Source organism: Vespula vulgaris, chromosome 16 (assembly GCF_905475345.1).
Source record: "Vespula vulgaris chromosome 16, iyVesVulg1.1, whole genome shotgun sequence".
Lineage (NCBI taxonomy): Eukaryota > Metazoa > Arthropoda > Insecta > Hymenoptera > Vespidae > Vespula > Vespula vulgaris.
In genome coordinates, this window is record NC_066601.1 from 1,230,001 (window position 1) to 1,252,500 (window position 22,500).

The window sequence follows — 22,500 nt, forward strand, 5'->3', positions numbered from 1 at the left end:
TCTTCTTCTTTCTTTCTTTTCGTCACTTTTCAAAAAAGAAAAAATAGAGATGAAAAAGATGTTGAAATCTAAAGAAATATTGAAGAAATGTATCTATGTATCGTAGATAGCATATACTTATGTACTCAAGTATATACGTATATGTGCATGTAAGTATGTGTTACGAAGGAATACGACGAAATAAGAATTTTTAGAATAAAGAATAAAGAATAAAGCATAAAGAAATAAAAGAAAATAAAAGAGGAAGAAGTAAAAGAGAAAGAGGAAAGAAGAAGAAGGAAAAGAAAAGATAAGAAACGTATCTTTTTTTTTTTTTTTCGTTGGTATAAAAGATCACGCGAGCTTGACCGAGATGAGTTTGAAACGCGAAGAAGCGTTGTAAAGTTCGCGAAAGATGACAGATCGATTTCACTGAAATTTTAACGAAGTCGTGTTAGAAAGAAAGATAGAGAGATAAAGAGAGTGAGAGTATGAGAAAGAGAAAGAGAGAGAGAGAGAGAGAGAGAGAGAGAGAGAGAGAGAGAAAGAGAGAGTTAGCTTAGCAGCTAGCCTAGCTAGCTCGGCGCCTTTCAGTCTACACGTTCGGCCCGTTTCTTCAGTTCTTTCACGACGAATAACGATTATTACGAGTATTACGACTACGACGATTACTATGACTACGACTACGACTATGATGACTATGAACTCGTTTACAAAAATTTTAGCATATATAATTTTCCATGATTTTCGTTATTAAATTTATATATGTTATTATAATATTGTTATATTATTATAAATTATATAAATATATATATATATTATAAAATATAAATTATATGTATTATATATATATGTAAATTTTATATATATATATTTATATTATCGATACTACGTATTTCTTACAATTGCCACAATAGATCATAAATATCTTTTAAAGCATATATCTTTTCAATAAAGCACTTTTGTATATAAGTTTATCTGAACTTTTTTCATCTATTTGACTTCGGTAATACGTAGTATAAGGTTGGTCACAACTTTCTTGGACACTCTGTATATATATATATATATATATATATATATATATATATTTAGATATAGTAATATCCATAAGAAAATCGTATAAAACAATCATAAAACATATATATATATATATATATATATATATATATATATATGAATGAATTGTTATGAATATTAACGATCAAATCGTTCGAAAATTATTTCTTTAAACATAACGTAACGAGTTTGTTTATTCTTTGTTTGTTGTATTATTGAATATACATATATAAAATAAATATAATACACGGATTTAAAGTCTACTCACTATTTCGCAGAATCGTTAAGTTGATACTCGTTGCTCCTTCCAAAACATCCTTGGACACCACTATCAGTCCAGAGCCTCTTCATGGCCATTAAAAGTTCTTCGCTAAATGGCTCGGTGTCCTCCATTCGTTGGATAACATCGAAGACCATTTTTGCGTCAGTCTGAAAATATAAATATACAAACGTATATACGTGTACGTATATGTGAAACGTAAGATTTCTCTTTTTCTTCATGTGAGAAATTTAGCTAGGCACGTAATTGACAAAAAAAGAGAGAAGACAAAAAAAAGGAGATAAAAAGAAAATATACGATGAAACGTAGTCAAACGGAGTATATTGTCATTAATATATATCGAAATCAAACGTGGTGGTTCATTCTTTATTTAGGATACGATGAGAAACAACCATAGTACCATAGCTCCTTATTAATTCATATTCATCTTGAGTTAGATAGAGATAGAGATTAGAGATAGAGGTAGAGACATATATATATATATATATATATATATATATAGAGAGAGAGAGAGAGAGAAAGCATCTTAACAAGCATTACTCCCTAGTGTAATATTTCATTGCTGAAACATTAGACGACTGACGTTTCTGATTCTAACGTCAACAAGAAATAAGATTGTTATTGAGATATGACGTCTATGAAAGGTTAAATAATCTCTTATTTCTCTTTCTTTGAAAAATTTTCTACAAACTAGCAGAAAAATGTAATAGAGAAATAGAAAAAGAGAGAGAAAGATAGAGAAGCTTTTTTTAAACTTCATTCCCGTTGATATCCTGGGGCTACTTAAAACCTATTCTGGGTTACACCTACGTTTCTAAACAAGAACAAAATTCTAATCTTTTATCAAAAGAAAAGACTTTGAAAATCTTTTGATAAAAAATTCTTTCTTTACAATGAACGTTAAAAGAGAAGGGTTAAAATAGGGTAAACTAAAAATCGATAAAATCGTGTGATCGTTCATCCAAGTAGAACGAATCATTGTCGTATTATTATTATTATTTTCTTTTTTCTTTTTCTTTTTCTTTTTCTTTTTCCTCTTCATTTTCTTCGTTAACATTCGGTACATCTCGGTACTCTCTCCTTCGATTTAACGCTGAATGCCTCCTTCATAAGATAATCGTCGAACCGTAGCAAATCGCATGCAGGATGGTACTTAACAGCATGCTCTTCGAAGCAAGGCCAATCTCGAGTACGTTCGTCTATTATGCTATGCTCCCTTAACTAACTATAATCGTTATCGCACTTTCCGTGACTACTTCTTTCTCTTTCCTTCTCTTTTTCTTTTTCTCTGTCTCTGTTTTTTTCTCTTTTGAATCAAATCGATTTTGAAAAAACTTGATTTTTCATTTATCGAGAAAATGTAATAATAATTAGGTAATCGTTTTATTATTCTGTTATAGGAATTACTTGTTGAGATATTGTACGATTTTTGTTAGGTTTTTTCTTTACTGAAAATGTAATAATAATTAGGTAATCGTTTTATTATTCTGTTATGGGAATTATTTGTCGAGATATTGTACGAACTTTGTTTTCATTTGTTAGATTTTTCATTTACTGAAAACGTAATAATAATTAAGCAATCGTTTTGTTATTCTGTTACACGATTTATTATATCAATTATTACGTTGATATATTGTTTGAGAATATTTGTATAAATCAAAATCAAAGAAACTCGTAAAATCATTTAAAACAAATCGGATCATATTATGTATCTAAAGAAACAAGACAAGACAAATATTTCCATTATAAATTATCTCAAAAATTCAATTCCATATGAAATTTTTCTATTACCGAAGACATTAATAAAATCGATCGATTAATTTTATTTTATTACATGAATTATTAAGATCCTTTCTAAATTTCGATAAGACGTATGTAAATTAGAACGAGGGAATCTCGATATCTAATATTGAAAAAAATCGAATTATATTATATCTAAGAAAGAATAATACGATGAACGATTCCATTAGAAATTTTCGATGTACATAAATCGTTTAGATTTTTCATAAAGATTCAAACGAACGATTATCGATCGTTCAACGAGAATTATGTACACGAACGATAAAATGCGTTACATATGCATATGAATGTAACGTAGGTAAAAGAAAAAAAGGAAAAAGAAAAAAAGGAAAAAGAAAAAAGAAAAGATATAGGAGTAGCAACGAAAAAAAGAAAAAATGTAAAGTATCCGTCTACCGATCAAAGTTCTAGTCTCGACCAACCCCTATACATTTAAACCCCCATCCCTCGACTTTCCTCGAGCACAACGCTCGTGAATGATGCCAAGCCGGCGGGGTTAATTATTTTCTCACCTGTTGCGGCTCTTATACGATTGTCATCGCTCGACATCGTTACTTTACTCGAGCGTGATATTTTAATTGACTTTTAAAACCGCGTCGATTAGCTGTGTATCTGTAGAGAGGGTGGACCAAACGTTTCTAAGTTCGATCAAATTATCTCTAAGTTTCGTAGTTTTTAAATCTATTGAAAAAAAAATATATATATATATATATCATAAATATATGAGAACAAAAATATTCTGAAACGTTTTGAAAAATATTAATTGAATTTTTCGAAATTATTTAAAAGTTTCTGCCCATTCTTTTTCTGTGTGTGTGTGTGTGTGTGTGTGTACATATATCTATGTATAAATATATACATATGTACGTAAGAAAATATATAAATCGATTTCGAAAATATATAATTCGATTTTGTTTGTATAATGTATAAGTACTTATATGACATCGTATTAATGATTATTGTTGTTATTATTATTATTATTATTATTATTATTATTAAAAAGGGTTTACATATAAATCCTTACAACTTACATACCTCTCTCTCGTTGGTCGAGAAATTTAATCCGAGTGTTGGCATCGCTCTGAGAATAGCAACGAGTGATTGTATCGTGTTGCTATAAACGACGGGTCTGTACTGTTTGAAGTCCTCCGGCGTAAAACCGCTTTCGTGAATGATTCTGAAAGAAAGAGATAGAGAATGAAAAAAAAAAAATATATATATATATATATATATATATATATATATATATAAACGAAAGAAGAAAAGCACGAGTCTTGAATCGAACGTGTGTATTTGTGAAACTACGTTATTAAACTTTATCTCTACAAAAATATTACAACATGTTTGATAGTTAATTAAGCAAAACAAATTTTGTTTTTAATTTTTAATTTCGTTATACATGTATATGTACATATAAAATAATTATTTGTTAGTAACAATACGTTTATAAACGTTATGCGAATACAAATTGTAAATACGAAAAAGAAAAAAAGCAAAGTAATAAAAAAAAAAGAAAAGAAAAAGAAAATTAACAGCAATAACCATCGGTTAAAGTGATAATCGTTAACAGGAAAAGTAATGTTTCAATATTTCATTTTTTTTTCTTCTTTATATTAAATCTCTTATCGAACCATCGATAATTTTTATTAAATACACTTACAAAATTTTCAATGCAACAACTTATATAATAACATTTTCATTAACTAACAGAGAGATTGACAATTAATCACGAGATAATATAACTCCTATTTTATTTCTAAGAAAAAAAAAAAAAAAGAAGAAAAAAAAGCAAAAATAAAATAAAAAAAGAAACAAGACAAAACTATATTAGGTTTAATATTTAATTAGGTTTAGGTTTAAGTTTTCGTTAAGGTTTAATATTTAATTATTCGATCGTCAAAATAACAAGATCTTTCGTTACGAGTAAAGCGTAAAAAAGTAAATGCGTTTCTTTGTCGAACTTGGAACCCATAAAGAGAGCCCTTCATAGAAAGAGAAGGATAGAGGGAATTTGGTAAGAGGAAACGAGATAAAAGAAGACAGACAAACAGACAGACAGACAGACAGACAGAAAGAAAAAGAGAGAAAGAAAGAAGGGGTCATGGTATACACGTTAATCTACTAACCATCATGCGTGGCTCCGTGTTCTTGTTTTCTGCTAACATAACTCCCTATCTCTCTCTCTCTCTCTCTCTCTCTCTCTCTTTTTGCGTATAATGTGAATACGTGAGCTCACGCGCGCGTACGTGTTTCACACAGCTGCCCTTTAAGCGTAGAAACGCTACGCTTCCTGTATCGTTACGTACAAATATCGATCTTGAGCACGAACGAGGGGCAACAGTTTGCTCATATAACCCTGCCACGTATTATATATATATATATATATATATATATATATATAATACGCTGTGCATATGTAATATATACGTATATGTGTGTGTATGTTTGTCGAAAACGATGACACAACGCTCACTTTCTTTTTTTTTTTTTTTTTAGTTTTCTAGTTTCTAAAAGAGAAGAGTTCGAGTACAAAGGACACGTTTTTCTTGTTTTACTCTTTCTTTTTTCTTTTTTGAACTTCTCTCTATCTCTTTTATTGTTTTCTTCTACATGTTCCTTCTTCTTCGTCTCTTTTCGTAAATTTTTCCACGTCCAACCATAATTCACGATCCATTGCGAGAAACAAAATGGGACGAAACGAGACGAAAAGTAAGTGTCGTGAATTTAAAAGAAAAATGTCTTCCTTTATATTACTAAGACGATATTGTACGTATCACGCATGCGCATTACTCTTTGTAAGCAGTATTATTTCCGTGAGAAAAGTGTATACGCCAAAACTAAGGGTTCTTTTTTACTTTTTCGTTTTTTTTTTCTCTACTAAACGCGAACGCGACTCATCCATCGACTAACGTTTACACGTTTACACGTTTCTTTTCTGTAACGCGCGATCGATACTATTTACTACGACTCGTTTTCGCTCGTTTCCCTTTGTGTACGATCGGGCCTTTCCCGATTGTTAACAATTTCTAAGAGAAAAAGAGAGAGAGAGAGAGAGAGAGAGAGAGAGAGAGAGAGAGAGAGAGAGAATGAGAGGTATACGAAATAAACAAGCGTGTATATTTATTTGTATATGTGTGTATGTATGACGTACATACGAACAAACACGCGTGATCACATCAGGAAAAGAGACCGGAAGTTTAATGAACGTTGGATCAACTAGATAAAATTAATTAACCACAATGATACATATGTATATGTGTGTGTGTATGTATACTCACTTCATTTGTTTGACGATGGTACTCTTGCCAGATTCACCAGCTCCTGAAAAAAGAAAGAAGAAAGAAGGAATAAAAAAGTGAAACAAAGTTATTGTCGAGACGAAATCTAAAGGGTAAGTGGAGATAAATAAGTATGTCTATCCACGATAGATCGTAGTAAAATAGTTATATATATATATATATATATATTAAAAGACTATTTGAACACTGGAACGTTTTTCCTTTTTTTTTTTTCTTTTTTATTTTCTTCTATCGATCGATAGAGTCTTCAAGATGGAAAGCAATTAAGTTAGGGAATAAAACGAACGTGAAAAAAAATAAAAAAAAAGGAAGAAGAAACTATTTTTCTCTCCCTCTCTCTCTCTCTCTATCTATCTAGCTATCTATCTACCTATCTCTCTTTTACTTACATTTTTTCTCTTTTTTTATTTGTTTCTTCTCTTCTCTTCTCTCTCTTTCTTTCTCTCTCTCTCTCTCTCTTTCCATGTTTATCGCGGTCGAACGAAATGTGTCATTTTATAACCGGATATGACATGCCAGCGGAACTTGCTTTTCCTGCTTACCGCAAGTCTCCTCCCCCTCTTTTTAAAAGCTCTTTCAAGCTAAGTAGCCGCCTATAATAGCTACTCGTCGCTGGAGCCGTTTAATATCGACCGAATACACGGTGGACTTGAGTGTGAGCATCGTCCTCTTTCTCACTCTTCTTCTCTATGACTAAAGCATGTACGAAGCCTCCACAAACACGAGATAAACAAGAAGAGAGAACGAGAGAGATAGATAAATAAAGAGAGAGAGAGAGGGGAGTGTGTGTGTGTGTACATGTATATAAATTAGTTATATGTATCTATAAAACTTCGTAAAAAAAATAGTCATCGTTTCGTGACAACGATGATCCTTATTATGATTTTCCTACATGGGAAAATACATGCAAAGTGATGTAAATAGTCGGATTATCGATCTCATAGAATACTCTATTATCGACCTATATAAATGTAAACTGAAAAAGAAAGAGAGAGAGAGGGAAAACATCGATCGATTAATAATTTGCGGATCTCTCGTTCGAGTTAGACTACTATAGTCACCTTTAACCTCGCCTATGTACCTCGAAAGACCTCGATCGATCGAGGTCTCACGGCTTGCCAACTTAATGTATTTACGAACTATTTCTTTTTCTTTTTCTTTCTTGTGTTTTCGTTTTTTCCATACACGATAAAATACTATAGTATTTTTGAAATATTCACGGCATTCGTGTAGAATATACTAAGTTATCTCTACCTGATATTATTCGAAATAAATATTAGAAATTTTCGATATCTTCAAATATTATTAATAAAAATTTGATATTTTATTAATAAAAAATGAGAATTGTATGTAAATCATTGTCATGAAAATATTTATTTAATTCGTAATCGTACGATTTTTCTAAAGTATACTGATTTTTTTCTATTATATATATGCATATTTATACATATGTACATTCCAATTTTATATATATATATATATATATCTCGGCATTTAACTCATAGAGGATATTTAACCACACAAAACGAGACTGATTTTTCAATAGTTTTTATAAAAATATCTCACTTAAAATGTCATCGTATGTTTTTTCAAAGCATTATGACTTTTTCTATATATATATATATATATATATATATATATATATATATATATATATATATGTAGTTATATATATGTATTCTAAGCGTATACATAACATGGGGTTCGTATGTCGTTCCTAAAGCATTATGACTTTTTCTACTATATACTGTCTATATTTATATATACATCTCTAAGTATATATGTACATAACATGAGCGTTTAACTCGAGGGTATTTAACACTAAATTTATCAACGGGACAAAATGAGACTGGTTCTTCAATCGTTTTTATATAAAAATTTCCCATTGAATTTTTCAAGTTCATTATAATTTTTCTTTTTTATTTTTAATCATATACATCCACAATTAATTTTATATTCCTTTTTTTGTATAATACTTTTTTGTTGAGATACTTACAAAATATACTTTAATATATTATAATAATAATCGACAATTTTAATATTAAAAGATACAAATGTTTTCTCCATGTGTCGTTTATTTTATTCTATTTAATTTAATCTAATTTAATTTTATTTTATTCTTCTTCTTTCCTATATTCCTTTGTTCCATTTTGTTGTTCTCTCTCGAATTGAATATGCGCATACCTTAGATACATATGGCGTGCATATTCACTCGAACGTATAACATACATACATACATACGCTTTTATACATATGTATATACATACATGCATATAGTATCAGAAAAAGCGATCTTTCCTAGCTCGAACTAGTTTATATTTTCAATTCTTTGTAGTTCGTGTTGCCCCTATCGAGGATATCTCTATAACAACGTTGTAATCGTTCCACTTTACTTGGACGACTACGAACATCTATTAGAATCGATCTAATGTTCTTTCAATATATTTCATGAAAAATAATCGATGATTAATATATATTTTATATGAAAGCTAGATAAAAAAGAAAGGATAACGAATCATTTTTTGATCCATGACCTTTCGTCTTTGATTTCTTTTTTTCGCTCATTTGGAACTATAATCTGTAATAAAAAAGAAAAAACGAATAAAAATACAGAGACTTACAATATAGATAATAAAAATAAGAGTGCACCTTTAGGTGATCAATTTGATAGGCTTAAATAAAAAAAAAATAAAATAAAATAAAATAACAGAATAAAAAAAAAAGAAAATAAGAACCACGAATATTACTTGTACGTGCTCGTCGATTTATCTTATAATAATTTACATAGCGAAAACTATGAAAGAATTTATCCCTGCCATTTATTTATCGAATTTTAAACCTTAACTATTTTCCGATAAGAATGCCTGTTTAAAATAAAAATGCATACGCATAACACACACAAGCAGCGACCTCATCAAGATAATAAAAGGATTAAGTTATAAAAAGTATTTAGTTATAAAAAGGATTAACTCGTTGGAAGTATCTATGAACTCGTTAAATGTTATACAATATCTATCTATCTATCTATGTATTTATATATCTACGCACATAAGATCGTTATGTCATAGGTCAACATTTTTTTCTACCCTTCCTCTTCTTCTTCTTCTTTCTCTTTTTTTTCATCTTCATCATCATCTTCTTCTACTTCTTCTTCTTCTTCTTCTTCTTCTTTTTTTACAATCGAACGTAGATCGTTTCTTAAAGGTCAATTTTTAAATGTCGTTTCTTAAACTTGTACGAAATATTATTTACAATATGTTATTCACAAAAATGATAACCATCGAAATCCAAGAAATGATTATCGCGTTTCATCGAATAATCGTGATCTACGATATATGTATAGTTTAAACACGATACGATACGATATATATTATATATATATATATATATATATATATTTAAATGTAATTGTAAAAGCTGTAACATCACGTTAACGTGTAATTGTCTAGCGACTCCCCTAACGTTAAATGTTTCACGAGACGACGCTCTTTCGTTCTACCTCTCGTATTTTATGAGCACGAGGAACATTACCAGTTAGAGAATTTAACGAGCTAAAACGAAAATTTCAACGAGTCGAATAGCATAGCGACTGGCAAACGAATTTAACGTTCAATCTACATGCGTAGATATACATCCATGTATTTTACTTGTATGTATAAAGTATCGATCGATGTTTCGTTAAACTTATATTTCTACTTTTTTAATATATAATATCTATCTAGAATACATATATATACATATATACTTACGTATGTATGTATGTATGTATGTATGTAAGTATATGTATATGTATTTAGTTAAATACATATATACGTACGTTTATCGTAAGAAACTTTTCTTTTCCTTTTTCTTTTTCTTCTTCTTTTTCTGGATCCTTTTACGAGAAAAAGAATAGTAAAAGAATAAGAATAAGAATAAAAAGAAAAATAAAAAGAATAAGAATAAGAAGAGAAGTTATAACACAAGGAGGTCATTCAGATCGCGTGTTGATGTACTGTGTGCCAAGAATACACACACACACACATATATATATTTCATACACCTGTCTTCTAAGCAAAGACGACGACAACGACGACAATGAAGAAACGAAAATTTAGTTAATCTTATCTAATAAAGTTAAACCGAATTTTATCATCCGACATGATATTTTTTTTCTGTTTTACAAATATATATAATTTATATATATATATATATATATATATATATATATATGTGTATGTGTGTATTTTAATTTGTAAAAAAAATGAGATAATATTATAAAGATAGAAGGGATATATGAAAGTTGAAATTTATAAAGAAATACATATGTATATCTCTAGTCAATCGTTTATCTAATTATTTCATAGATACGTTCCTTTGCAAGACAACATTTTGCACAACGAATGCATTTACGTTGAGTATACAAAAGATAGAGATAACTCGTGTTAACGTAGTAAAAGTGTCGTAAGATTGCGAGGTAGTGTTAATGTGAACCACCACTATTTCAAAGGGAGAAGCCAACTATCGTCGTCTTATCTTTAATAGCAAAGCCAATGACCTTGTCGAGAAAAGAGAAAATCGATCTGTTTCGTCGAGTTAATGTTTTAAGAATACTAATTCCCCCATGATTTCTTCTCTCTCTCTCTCTCTCTCTCTCTCTCTCTCTATATATATATATATATATATATATATATATATTTTCTAGTTTTTTTTTATGTCTCTATCTCTCTCTCTCTCTCTCTCTCTCTCTGTCTTTCTCTAAAAAAGGAAATCGTTCGTTCGTAGTACGAGAGTAACTACATATTCGAATGATCGAGACTTAATTGGAGTGCTTTTAAAATGTTGCGAAATTGACTCTTAAGATCGTGCGAAAGAATTTTACTTGTAGGTTCATTTATTTTCAAATTCGTCTCGATTAGACTTATGTAGAATTAGATTTTCATGTTAAAGATGGCGTAACGGTGTCCTACAATTTGCGTGTTTTTCCACGTTCGGTGATCATCGTTAAGTCGTCGATGATTACAAGAAAGAAAGAGAGAGAGAGAGAGAGAGACAGATAGAGATAGAGAAAAAAAAGAGAAAAACATAGGATACACGACGCGTTCTTTACAAGCCGAAGCACTATTAATCGGATGGAAATACATGGTACGTAAGAAAGAGAGATAGAGAGATAGAGATAGATAGATAGAGAGAGAGAGAGAGAGAGAGAGTAACACACGGCGTCGAGCGAATGACGTCACCGGTTACATCAATAAACAGGACCCACATTTCGCAACTGTAATATCTTCCTTGGTATTTGCTAGTCCTGCCCTCTCTCTCTCTCTCTCTATCTATCTGTCTATCTATCTATCTATCTAACTATCTAACTATCTATCTATTTATCTATCTTTTTTGTTCTTCTTACGTTCAACACTTCTTTAATAAAAAGGTTGCTTTAATTATAATTTTGTTTAATTATAATCGTATTTGAACATTTAAACAGTTTTAATTAATTATCTCGTTCTGTATTTGATTCTTCTTCTTCTTCTTTCTTTTTTTTTCTAAACGTACTTCCAACAAAAATAATATTTAATAATTAAATTAATTAATTCAAAAAAAAAAAAAAGAAAAAATATATATATAGATATAGATATAGATATAGATACTGACGAAAGTATAAATGGTATCTCTTTATCACATGTAGTAGTACATTAGAACTAAAAATAAATGATGAAAAATGAACGACCTTGGGCCTCGGTCATCTTTATACTCCAAGCCTCTATAACTGTAGTTGTCAATGTAAACTCAGAAGTAGAATCATGTCGGGGAATGAAAATCGATTGAGGGAGTTACGATAAAAACGTCGTCGTGGTCAGTGCTTCTACCATATTTTCGAAGGTCGTTTTCTTCGAGATAAATTGTAGCGAACGATAACATGGGCTTTAGAACGTCAGCGACCGATCGAAATTGGCACGGTGTCAATGTTGGAGAAAACGATATCAGCTCTCGGCGAGCCTGACGGTAGAATTTTTGTCGAGACGGAAACTTTTAAACTTTCATCCTCCTCTTTCCCACTTCACCCTACGCCACCTCAGCTCCTCCCCCTTTAAACTATAACGAAGAAAGAAAAATAGAGAGAAAGAGAGAGAGAGAGAGAGAGGGGGGAGTGTCGAGATATCGTAGCACGTGGAAATGACACATGGCAACAGTATGCGACCATTTTCTTTATGGCCTCGAAAGTTCAACTTGGAGATAATAATAGTAATAAAATGTACAATAATGTTATTAACAATATAGCGCAATAGATAACATAGCATAATATAATATAATATATACATATATTATGTATTTATGTGTTTAATATATAATTTATATTTATATTAATATTTATAAATAATTATATTTATATTTATATTTAATATTAATGAAATATATAATTTATTGTATGGAAAATTTATCTTTTTTCTATTACTTTTTCTCTTTCATCTTTACGTAACATCAAATTTGATTTTTTACTGATTATATAATAGACGCGCTTTTGACATTCCAAAAAGAAAGGAAAGGAAAGGAAAGAAAAGAAAAACTTAAATATAAAATAACAAATTTGACTCTATCAGTTAGGTAATAAAAATGAATGAAATGCAATTCAATCGTTGCAACGTTTATCAAACTTGTAATAATAACATTTTTATAATATTTAACATCATATCTGATTTCTATCTATCGTTAAGAATAAAAACTGTTTGACATTCGAAAGAAAACGTAATACCTGTTACCTACGTTGAAATGATTTTATGTATTTTACATTGCCGATGAAAATGATAAAAGATAGAAAGAAAAAAGAAAAAAGAAACAAAAAGGAAAAAAAAAAAACAAAACAAAATGAAAAGAAAATTATAGTTAAACGTAGAGAACAATAGTTATCTGTATCATTTATCAGATAAGTAATAATAACACGAAGTGCAGACAGAAGTCTCACGTTCAACTCTATTCACTACAAAGAGAGAAAGAGAAAGAGACAAAGAGAAAGAGAGAGAGAGAGAGAGATACTTATCAGGAAGAAGTTTGCTAACACATTGTCTCTGAGCGAAGGAAACTCATCTTCGAAAGTTAGACTCTTTACGAGCGGAATACTTTGTGAATCCCATATGTTCATGAATTTCATGAACGTCCTATGAACTACGAAAATGATGACGACAACGAGAGTAATATTAGTAGCAGTAGCAACAGAAATAGTAGTAGTAGTAATAGTAGAGGTGGTGTTAGTAAAAGCTAGTTTCATCCATGAGCTTTATACGATAAAGTTGTAAAGTTAGATATGTGATTGGTAGTTTAGTATTGTGTTCAATATTGGGAGAATAATAAACTAGAGCATAAGGTAATCGATATATATTATCGGAATAAAATACTAGATATTACATGGAATTTTCTATTTTCTATTTTTATTTCTTTTATCTGGTTTTTAATAAAATAAGTTCAACCATATTGCAGTTTAATATAACTTTGTAGTATTGTCTGTATTTTCGTATCGTGTAAGTTTTATTGATCATTCATCGTCACGAATGTAAATGTCACTTTATAGAATATTGTAATTATTTAAATTGTTATATTATATTTAATTGTGTATAGATATTATTATTATTATTATTATTATTATTATTATATATAATATATTTTTAATAATATTCAAGTATAATAACTAAAGAATACGAATTATATTATTATTTAAAAAAATAAAAAATAAACAGAAGATAGTATAAACTCAAATATATATACTTAAATATATTATAATTTATTTTTAATATATATATATATATATAAATTTTATAATTATATATAAATATTTAGAGAGAATTTATTATTAAATAATATAAGGTTAACATAAAAATAAAATAACACATACAATTTATGCAATATAAAGATTACTAACGTTTCAATAATAGTAATAGAACACGCGCGTGGTTTGACGATTTAGTTCAACAAACTGTTGCGATTACTATCGACGTTAAAAATTATATCATCTCGTGCTCGTTCATCACGAGCAACGACAGGAAACTAATCTCTTAATACATAGAAGACGTCACTTGCTTGGTGAATGTCTCGTACGTATTTCAAAAAGGAGAGAATCAAGAGGACCGAGTTTGGCAAGCATACGAGAGAAAGATATAGAGAGAGAAAGAGAAAGAGAGACAGAGAGAGAGAGAGACAGAGAGAGAGAGAGAGAGAGAGAGAGAGAGAGAGAGAGAAATGGACGAGAGGAAACACGGAAGTCGTAGATACGTACGAAGAACAGCACGCCATTGGCCAAGCGAGTACGCGTCGTCGCCTACGTCTGTATTTACTATGCAAACGTTCGGTGCTTCCGAGACTGGCGCTAAGATTCATCGGTCGTGTTTGTGCCAAATGCGCCGGCACGCTCGTACTACTAAATAATGCGACAATATCATGATACATATATATATATATATATATATATATATATATATATATATATAAAATATACATATACTATATATAATACTATATTATATACATATATATTATATTATAAATTTTTAATATTTATATTTAAATATTAAATTATTATTATTTATATTATTATATATATATATATATTATTAAATATTATATATTAAAGTGTCCCTTTTGTAATACATTAATTTAAAAAAATTCATAGAATATATCAAATAATATATGACATTGCTATGATAATGATATTTATAAGAGTGATATGTATATATTATATATCTCTATATATAATGTAAATTAAAAAAAAAAATGTTAGAAATAAATTTTTCAATTGTATAATTCCAATAGTTAATATTTAGGTATTAAGTAATACTTTTATAACACTTTAACGTTGTATATAGAAGATTGATAGGATATATTAAATCAGGACGTTCTTTTATAATAGTGAGGATGAAAATTGAATGATTTATAGATCTATTTGTGTGAATGTTTTATTGGTATCTTTTTCAAATAAGCTCTCTGAAATTTTATCGACTTGAACCTTTCAAGGATTTAAAATTTTAATCGTGAATCATATTCGTGTCTTGTTAAGAACACGTACAAAAATACGAGTTCATTCCCTTATTGACATAGTTTTTCTTGGATCGTTTATTAACCATAACGTTCATTTATCAATAAAATTTTAATTCAAATTGTAAATCTATCACTTTAGTTACGGGAAATTTTCAACTAACAAAGCGAATCTCTTTAACGAGAACGGAATAATTCACATATTCAAATTTATCTCAAATTTGATTATTCCCAATCTTATATTGGAAAGATTCGTTTATACGATATTAAGCGATCAATCATCGTAATAATTATTCATCGATTAATCATCATCGCTTAATCATTCATATCGATGGTTTACATTCAACTAAGTAAGGATTTTTTAAGAGGATTCTAAATCTGACTTTCTTTTTCTTCCTCTTTTTCTACGTTTTCGTTTCTTTTGCTTTTATTTTGTTCTTGATTCTTTTATCTTTCCTTGATCTCTTATAAGATTCGATTCTTGACATTTTCTTTCTTTCTTTCTTCCTTTTTTTTTACGTTTTTGTTTGTTTTCATTTTTTCTTGATTCTTTTTTTATCGATTATATCAAAGCTAGTTTTTGATTAGTACAAAAAGATATATAGCGCTTTATCGCGCCATACTGCTTGTTCTTCACAGCTCGTAGGCTGAATTGAAAGTAGTGGGAGAAGAGGTGGAGGAGGAAGAGGAGGAAGAGGAGGAAGAGGAGGAGGAGGAGGAGGAGGTTGACTCGTTAATTCGGTCCCTATCGTCGAGGAACACTCAATTAAGTCGTCGGCACGACCACCGACGACGTCGTTATGGCAACGCTTCGTCGGTACTCCACATTCAGAAAAAGACTCCACATTAGAGAAAGAAGCTAACTTCGAGCTCTCTTTCTTTTTTTCTTCTTTTTCTTTCTCTTTCTGTTATTCACGTTAACGAATTTTCAAGACTTTGACAATATACTTGAAACTAAAAAGAAATTACAAAAAAATATATATGTGTGTGTGTGTTCGTTTGTTGTTGTTGCTCTTAACTGTAATTAATGACTTTTTTTATATCTCATAATTTATTGTATATAAATGTATGTAAATTTTCATTGTACAATATCTAATTCTATTTTCACAATTCAAATATCTTCTTTAATAATATAATAATTATCTCATAAAAAGCTATAAAAAGTCGTATCCGTTGTTTTTCTTTTCCTATCTCTTTCTTTCTCACGTTTCTTTCTTTTGAAAAATGCGTCGCGAAAATTTCAGAGAGTGTTCATTCAAGAAGAAAGTTAATTTCGTTCATTCATTGAAGTTCAAATGTATTGTATAGATACTTATTAATATATTTTACTTTATCGCAGCAAAATAAATTAATATTGTTAGTTCGTATGAATTATAATCTGTAATGATATCGATATAATTTATAATTTCTTTAACGAGAAAAATAATCGTGTCATACTCAAAGAAAGAAAGAAAGAAAGAAAGAGAGAAAGAAAGAGAGAGAGAGAGAGAGAGAGAGAGAGAGAGAGAGAGAGAGAGAGAGAGAGAGATCAAAACAAAATATTATTATCGATGATGTGAAATAAATCGTATGTATATATTTTCGAGAAAAAAAAAAAAGATAAACAAAGAAGAAAAAGAAAAGAAAAAGACGAGTAAATTTCTCATAAAATATTATTAGAAAAGAATAGTTAATGCAAAAAAGGAACTCGCAATAACGTTCAATCGGACATTGCTCCCTCCATATTGTATATCGAGCTTAGGCTTGTTGCGCCTGCCTTCCTGCTTCACGTTGCCTTTAATTTCCGGTACACTTGTCGGATTAAAACTATAGACCTCTTCCGAACACCCTCGCTAACGTCATCAATTAATATTTACCAATGACGAATATATATATCATGCGTACGCGCACGCGCACGCGCGAGCAATTCAGATAATCGCGACGAACGAGCTCGTTAACGTCACGCGAACATATCTTTTTTTCTTTTACTTAATTTTTTTTCCCAATTTTTACGACTTTATTCTTGTTTTTATTTATTTATTTATTTTTTTAGTCACGTTAGCCGTCGATCGTAGGGACAATAATGTCGGGAGACGTTTAAGTATTTTTTTTTTGTTTTAAATATTTATAAATATATACATATTTTTTCTTTTTCTTCTTAACGATCATTATAATTTGTGTTACAAATAAGACGAAAAGAGCAATTTAATGAGGCTAAAATATATATACATATATATATTTTTCTTATATCTAATTGATATATTAAAATTATTTATATAGTTGTAACGTATAATAATGGAATGAATTATAATTATTAGTTTATGTTGTTATTGAAATTTGTCTAATTGTTATAATTGTAATAATAAGTTGTATTAATAAGGTGGGATGGATATAATTTTTGTAGTTGGATTAACAATTGTAAAAATTTGTTTGTGATACTATTAAAAGATGGATCATTATTCTAATTGGATTAATAAAAATAAAAATGGTTTATAATAACAATAAAAAGATAATAAAAAAGTATACGATTATATATGCTTCGTTTTCTTATTACAAAAGTATTATATAAAAAAGAAAAGGAAAGAAAAGAAAAAAAATATATAACGTCTCGGACATTTTATTACTGTATACTCTACAAAATTTATCAGAATTTCACGACTGCTCGACTATTCGAAAAAAGATTTATCAAGCTACGTCAAGAGGAAGAACGAAATGAAATAACTTAAGAGGGAACTCGAAAAAATTTTTTAAAAAAGCAAAGAATGTAGTAAATATACATGCAAATATGCGAGTTATTTCACCGCGTAAACACGATTTGCACAGTAGATATCGCAAAATGTCGAAAGAAAGGCACACGAACGTAAGAGAGAACTCGCGGTGTATGAAACGTCTTCGAGACGGAATAAGAAAAAGAAAAAAAAAGAGAAGAGGAAGAAGAAAAAAGAAAAAAGAAAAGAAGAGTAGAGTAAAGATACGGCGAAACGATTTTACTCTTTCCACGCCTGCCACATTCCCAGCTGAAATCCAGCCAGAAATATAAACGGGTGTGCGCTTAGAACGTGAGCGAGAAATTTTGGAGGAACATTTTTGTTGAAAACGCAGAGGAAAAAGGAAAAGAAAGAGAGGAAAAAGAAGAGAACGAAGGAGGAGAAGAAGAAGAAGAAGAAGAAGAAGAAAATGAAGGAGAAGAAAAATAAGGAAGAAAAAAAGGAGAAATTGGAAGAAGAAGAAAAAGAAGAAAATTCGATCGAATAGTAAAAGAGAGAGAGAGAGAGAGAGATAGATAGACTAGAAAAAAGAAGAAAAAGAAAAGTGAGATTGGACGAGAGTTCATCGAGAAAACGTGTCGGACCATTCGAATTTCCTTCCAATTATCTCGAAAGTAAAAGAAAAATCATAAAACTCGTCAGGAGATTTAACGAGAAAGAGAGAGAAAGAATGAAAGAAAGACAGATAGATAGATAGATAGATAGATAGAGAGAGAGAGAGAGAGAGAGAGAGAGAGAGAGAGAGAGAGAGAGAGAGAGAAAGAGAGAGAGAGAGAGAGAGAGAGAGAGAGAGAGAGAAAACGTAGGGGAACTGAGGAAGAGTAAAAATAGATCGAAAGAAAAATACCTGGAGAAGGTTCCTTCGTAATCTTATTCACGTTGAAGCCAATCCGAGAAAAAAAAAAAAAGAGAAAAAGAGAAAAAGAGAAAGAGAGAGAAAGAAACGAAGCTATCGTTCATCCAACGAGACGGGAAATAAAAATTTCGTGGATAATCCATCGTTCTTGATTTTCGAGAGAAAGAGAGAGAAAGAGAGATCTTCTTTCAGAAAGATTCGTTTTCGGCTTCGAGCCAATTTCGTCCGGATGTTTCGCGATTTCGATGAATGATAGGCTAAATAGTCTTTCTCTCTCTCTCTCTCTCTCTCTCTCTTTCTCTTTCTGTCTTACTCTTTTGAGATTATTGAATCTGAACGTGTCAATGACGTGTCGATCGTTCTCGATCTTTCAAGAGTATTCTTCTTCTTTGAAGAGGCCATCAAGTTGGATACGTTAATGAAACGATAATGGCGTTCAATGACTCGACTACAGGTCAAAGTCTTTTTCACTCTTTCTCTCTTTCTCTTTCTCTCTCTCTGTTTCTGGCTCTATCTATCTTTCTTTATATATATATATATATCTTTATAAACTCGTTTCTCTTTCTTTAAAATGGTTAAATTAACCTTTTAAACACGCTTCAAACACGCGTTAAACGCGATCTCTGTAAAAAGTTTTAACTGTTAAAAGGTAATAAAACAATGGCGTACCATTGTTATATCTAATAACCTTGTCAATTCGAATATTAAAGTTATATAGTAATGCGATAGACAGTTTTAAGACGCAATAAAAGCCTTGAAAAGTCGTAGCTGGTATGTGAATACGAGGCGACGGACTGCGAGAGACTATCATGGGATAACGAGGCTCCATTTAGTCCGATTGATATTACTCCGGAAGGGAGAATACTTCGAATTAAAGAAATTAAAATGTTGCCGCTATTGTCTCGTCGTTTAAAAAAAAAAAAAAAAAGGAAAAGGACTTTGTTCTCCCGTTCTTGTTTCTTTTCATTTCGTTTATCTTACCAATCAAAAATTCTCAAGTTTTCTTATTCCATTACCTTGAATTAAATCGGTTGTTTGTTTCTACGAATGGAAAGGATCGAAAAAAATTTTGTAATCGTAATAACATTTTATTAGTATAAATTATGATAAGGGATAAATGAAAAGGGAGAATTGAAAAGATTATGACGTAAGTATATAAAAAGAAAAAAGAAGATCTATGTAACAATGTTATCTACAATTTAACAATGAATCAACGTCAATGTTCAAATATAGATCGAATCTAATAAGAAAGGATACGTATGGTTGTCAGTTGAGTCGTGGCCGTCAAACGTGCTTGAAATTTCTAACGGTATTGGATAAAATCTTGAAAATTTTCAATAGAGAGAATTAATAATACTATAGTCGTTCGATGAAACACGTTCTACATATTGTACTGATTACGTATTTGAAGTTTTTTGTATCGTAAATTTTAATATCTAACCGAACGGATTATAAAGTAATTTATTTCTTACGATATGATATGCAATTGTCTGTGGGTAAGATTTATAATAAATATCTGTCTAATTAACAATAAATCAGAATCGGTATCGGTTTTCAAAGAAAGATGTACGATATCTTTTCGGGTCGAAGAGTCGAACGATATTAAAATTTCAAAAAAAGAAAAAAAAGAAGAAGGAAGAAAGGAAAAGAAAGAAAAAAAAGGACAAGAGAAAGAAAAAGAGAAATCAAATAAAAATTCTAAAAAATAATAAAGAAATGTAATGAAATATATCGAAGAAAGTCAATTGTGAAAGTCTAATTAAAAAATATATATATATATAGTATATACAGTGTCCCGTTTATCTCGAAAAAAAATTGGAATATCTCGATTCAAAGGAATATCATTGATTGTCGGTTGTTAGGCTTCACGTTGTTAACATAGGCTGAAGTTCTTACGAAATAAATCTCATTTACTTAAATCGGTAATATGAGAAACATAAAGGAAGATAAGAAGTTTCGTTTACAGCTTGTGCAGACTTAAAAAGCGGCAATCAACGAAACGAGATTTATAATCCTAAGGAATGAACAAATTTACAATCAAATTTCCAACATTTCGTGATAATAAATGACCATATAAAAACGCCATCATTGAATACCTTTCGAGAAATGTCATCGAACTACGAGAGAGAAAAAAAAAGAAAGAAAATATTTCTTCTCACGAGACATTCGAATTTATCTCCAAAACTATGTTTTCCAGCCATGATATATCATCGACAATATAAAATCGATTTCCAATTATACTGATGCTAAAAATCCTAAAGGGATGAAAAAAAAAGAAGACAAGAAAAGAAATAAAAAAAGTACTTACCGAGTAATAGGAGCTTGATGTCCTTGGCAGCTTGAAGACCATCCTCCTTGAGATTCTTCTCAATTTGCTTGCTGCGGGCCAGAGCGGCCCGCTCTTCCGCGGACATTGCGCAGCCCATCTTGGTACACGTTGCCTTCACAAACGCCACCCCCACGCTCTTCGAGCACTCGTTAAAAGAGCCGGCCAGCAGAAAGCGGGCCAGGCAGCAGTGGTGAGTCGGCCGGCGCAAGGCGACCGCCGTCGACGCAAGAACGACGCCACGCACCCCTCTTCTCTTCTCACCCCCTCTTTTCAACCCCTTTTCTGAACCTCTCTCTTCACCCCTCGAGCTCTCTGCCACTACCGCGCCCCACGCACCCTCTTTCTTCTTCTACCTCCTATCTCGCACCCCTTCTCCTCGGTCGTTCTCGTCGCCACCGCCACCGTATTTTTCTTCGACACCAGAGCTCCGACACACAAGCCCCCCCCCACTTTCCCCCTCCTTTCCTTCGGGGGACACCCTCTTCTTACTCTCCCACGTAAGGGTGGGAAAAAAAAAGAACTATCGTTGGCCACCTGGTACTGGATACTATCCTCCTTCTTCTCTTTCTATCTACTAAGATTATCCAAGACTATCACCTTCTCTCTTTCTCTTTCTACCTTTCTTTCTTTCTTTCTATCTGTTTATCTATCTATCTATCTATCTATCTATCTATCTATCTATCTATCTATCCATCTATCTATCTCTGGCACTATCTCTTTTCTTTTCTTTTTCCCGATCCTCTCCAAGTATCACGTAAATACTTCGACCACCTTCTTCGCCGCTATTCCTTATTAGTAGCTTCTTTCCTTTTCCTCGATTAAAACCTGGAAAAGAAATGGAATGATGTGAGAGATCATTTTTTTTTTAGATCGACATTCTTTTATTCTTTTTTATCGTATTTTATTTTCTTCTCGAATCGAACTCGATCATTTCGATCGTTAAATGTAAGGGGTTAGGATGGGAGTGATTGGAGTGGGAGTAACGTCGGATGGTAGATGAGTTAATTAAATAATGAAATATTTACGATTGCATTGTATGTTTCAACGCGATGCCGTATTAATAAGTTAATAGTCCGGAGGGGCTGAGGGGGTGGAGCTAGTGTAAGGGTGGATTGGCAAGAGATTGGGATCGTCCTTCGTCTTTATTTTAGTTTATG

At 30.7% G+C, this 22,500-nt stretch overlaps 1 protein-coding gene across 7 annotated transcripts in view; it reads right to left on the reverse strand.

Annotated features, from left to right (window-relative positions):
• Positions 1-22,500, reverse strand: part of LOC127069644 (guanine nucleotide-binding protein G(o) subunit alpha) — a 44,386-nt gene that overhangs the window by 15,930 nt on the left and 5,956 nt on the right. For all 7 annotated transcript variants that reach the window (XM_051006856.1, XM_051006862.1, XM_051006857.1 and 4 more), the window contains 4 exons: positions 21,323-22,168; positions 6,394-6,436; positions 4,151-4,292; positions 1,304-1,464 (listed from right to left, as the gene is read on the reverse strand). In XM_051006856.1, the coding sequence (XP_050862813.1) occupies positions 1,304-1,464; positions 4,151-4,292; positions 6,394-6,436; positions 21,323-21,440 (464 nt within the window). In that variant the 5' untranslated portion in view covers positions 21,441-22,168. The remainder of the gene's footprint in view (positions 1-1,303; positions 1,465-4,150; positions 4,293-6,393; positions 6,437-21,322; positions 22,169-22,500) is intronic.